At 31.3% G+C, this 2,663-nt stretch overlaps 1 protein-coding gene across 1 annotated transcript; it reads right to left on the reverse strand.

Annotated features, from left to right (window-relative positions):
- Positions 1–303: 303 nt before the first annotated feature.
- LOC111409601 (bidirectional sugar transporter SWEET1-like) lies at positions 304–2,433 on the reverse strand. The gene is made up of 6 exons (XM_023039628.1): positions 2,009–2,433; positions 1,818–1,854; positions 1,493–1,588; positions 1,007–1,289; positions 734–853; positions 304–508 (listed from the first exon to the last, which is right to left on the reverse strand). The coding sequence occupies exons 1-6, from the start codon at positions 2,046–2,048 to the stop codon at positions 338–340; spliced, it is 747 nt and encodes a 248-aa protein (XP_022895396.1). The 5' UTR covers positions 2,049–2,433; the 3' UTR covers positions 304–337.
- Between the last annotated feature and the right edge of the window lie 230 nt (positions 2,434–2,663).

Here is a 2,663-nt window from a genome sequence, read left to right on the forward strand (position 1 = left end):
AGAGATTATTAATAAGTTAAATGAGAAAAATAAACACGTATAATTAGCATTTACAAAAGTAGCATAATACCAAAATTTGAAAAATAACTTAGGCTTAAATAAATGTGGCTTATTAATAATTAGCAAAGTACATATCACAGTATTACCTCAAAGTGCACTCTAATATGCAAATATATTAAATCCGTCATCTCAAAGAGCTGCTAAAGACAAGATACACTTGCCATTATCAGAATTGGGAAACAAAGAGAGAGAGAGAGAGAGAGAGAGAGAGAGAGAGAGAGAGAGAGAGAGAGAGAAAAAAAATGTAAGTGCTACTTAGGTTTAGGGTTGGTGGTTCTTATGGGTGTCCATTAAGAACATTTGATTGCTTTTGTTGATAATTCTGGCCAATTCCCATTTCCAAAGTATCATTCCAGCTCGTTTGATTGGTTTCATCTTTATTATTGCGGTAAATCGCATATAAAATCAACTGCATTGCTCCTAATCCACTCCCAAATCCATTCGGTACCTGCATTATCAAAATAAATTTCAATTAGATTTACTAAATATGTCAAATTACTATATCTAGAAGTTTAATCCATTAGAAATCTTTATTTTATCTTCAACACATTGATTATAAATAAGGGTTGTCACGTCAATTTCATAATTTTTAATAGTGAGATTTGAACTATTACATTAAATTATTTCGTCGGAGAACTTAAAAAAATATGTATTGATTAAAATCACTACTTACGAACAGAAAAGGGTCTCTTCCAATAAGTCCATAAATAAACCAAGAAGTACCACACAGGAAGACAAACAACGATAAGAAGAGTGGCATATACTCCACACTCTTGCTTTTAATCACCATTCTCTGCACATGCAAATTTCGATGAAATACACAATAAAAATCATTAAATAATTGTCATAAAAGAAAAAGTAGTTAAATTCCCTTTCATTATTTCTATTCTGTTGTTTCGTCGAGTGTTGTTCAATACTACGTACAAAATATTATCTTAAATCTTACCATGATCAATAAAGGTGACGCATACATAATTACAGAGAATATGGAAGCAGCAAAGCCACAGAGAAGCTTTCTTTTCTTGGATTCATGAAGCCCAAAAACAGAAATCATTGCAATCGTTGAAAATACAGCAAGAATGGAAATGAAAAGACCCAAGATTTTTCCCTTCTCCTTCTTGGGTGCAAATATGAAGAAAATCAACACATAAATTGACTCAATTAGTACACCAGTGCCATTGATTGCTGTTACCAAGATGTTGTCTGGTGATATAAAAGGCAGACCATACCTGTATAATCAATTTGATTAGGGTTAAATATGTTTTTATCGAAAGAAAAAACTAAAGAGAGATCACTAATAATTTATATAAGAAAAATATTTTGAGTAGATATAATGATGGATTCAAGTAGAATTCGTGTTACTCATATCAAATATATTAAAAATACAGTTTAATTTTTTTTACAATATCAGTCTCTATTTCAAAAATCGTACCAAGCTGCGAGCAAGCAGTTGAGCAAAGTCATGACATAAGGAATGCCTGAGAACTGTTCTGTAGATTTTTTCATGACAATTCTCTTGAATGTAACCCTGTCAATAATTGAAAAAATCAACTAAAATAAATGTTTAATTAGTTAAGATGTAATTACATTGTAGCTAATTAAAGAATCCTATATATAGAGGAAACATTTCTAGGGATGAAAATAACAGCACCATATGGAGAAGAAATCATTCTCTCAAAGCTTTATCTATAATAATCATTTGATCAACTAATGACTAAAAAGGGAAATATCAACATTTTCCTGCTCATAAAGCTTACATTGGAGACAAGAAGAGAAACAAACCGGTAGCATTTCCTGTTTAATCAACAAGATCGACAAAAAAAATAAGAAAAATGTTAAAAAATGGAAATTCAATATGAGAAAAAGAAACAGGAAATTATAAGAATAATATCAAGAAACTTATGTATTGTGTAAGCACGATTTAACGAAAATGGATAAGCATAAATACCGATGACACCAAAGACTAAATGCAAAGCTTTATTAGGCATGTTGCCTTCAAATATCAAGAAGAACACTCGAAGAACTTATGCAAAAATTTGTTGGTTCTGTTCAAATTTTTCTTTTATGCTCAAGAAATGGAGGTTCTTGAGCAAGGGGTGTGATGATGAAAGACACATAGGAAAAGGGTTGGTCTTTATAGAACCAAAAAACACAAATACACCAGCTTTATTTGCTTTTGCAGTAAATGCATTAGATATCTATGTACGTATTCTGGGTTTTGATTGGGAAAGAAAATTATGAACATCTTTTCGCCATACTTTCTCTTACTCTAGCTCTCCATTCTCTCTCTCTCTCTCTCTCTCTACGCATACACAGACAATATAGTGAGTTAATGCATGTAGTAACGAGTGAAATAGTGGTTGATTGTGAATTGATGAGTGAACAAACCAGCTTTTTGAAGCAACTATCATTCGTTGATCTTTTTCTTATAGTCATAAATAGACGCTTTTGATATATATTCATATATAAGCTTCAATGGTAAAGATTCTGACCTTAAATATTGTAGGAGATTGTACTAAATTATAACATCATCGTGACTAGAAGAGTGAAAAGGAAATTTGTACTGCCACGTATCGGAGATTGATCAGCGTTTTGATTTGAAG

The sequence above is a fragment of the Olea europaea genome, chromosome 14 (genome assembly GCF_002742605.1).
Source record: "Olea europaea var. sylvestris chromosome 14, O_europaea_v1, whole genome shotgun sequence".
NCBI lineage: Eukaryota > Viridiplantae > Streptophyta > Magnoliopsida > Lamiales > Oleaceae > Olea > Olea europaea.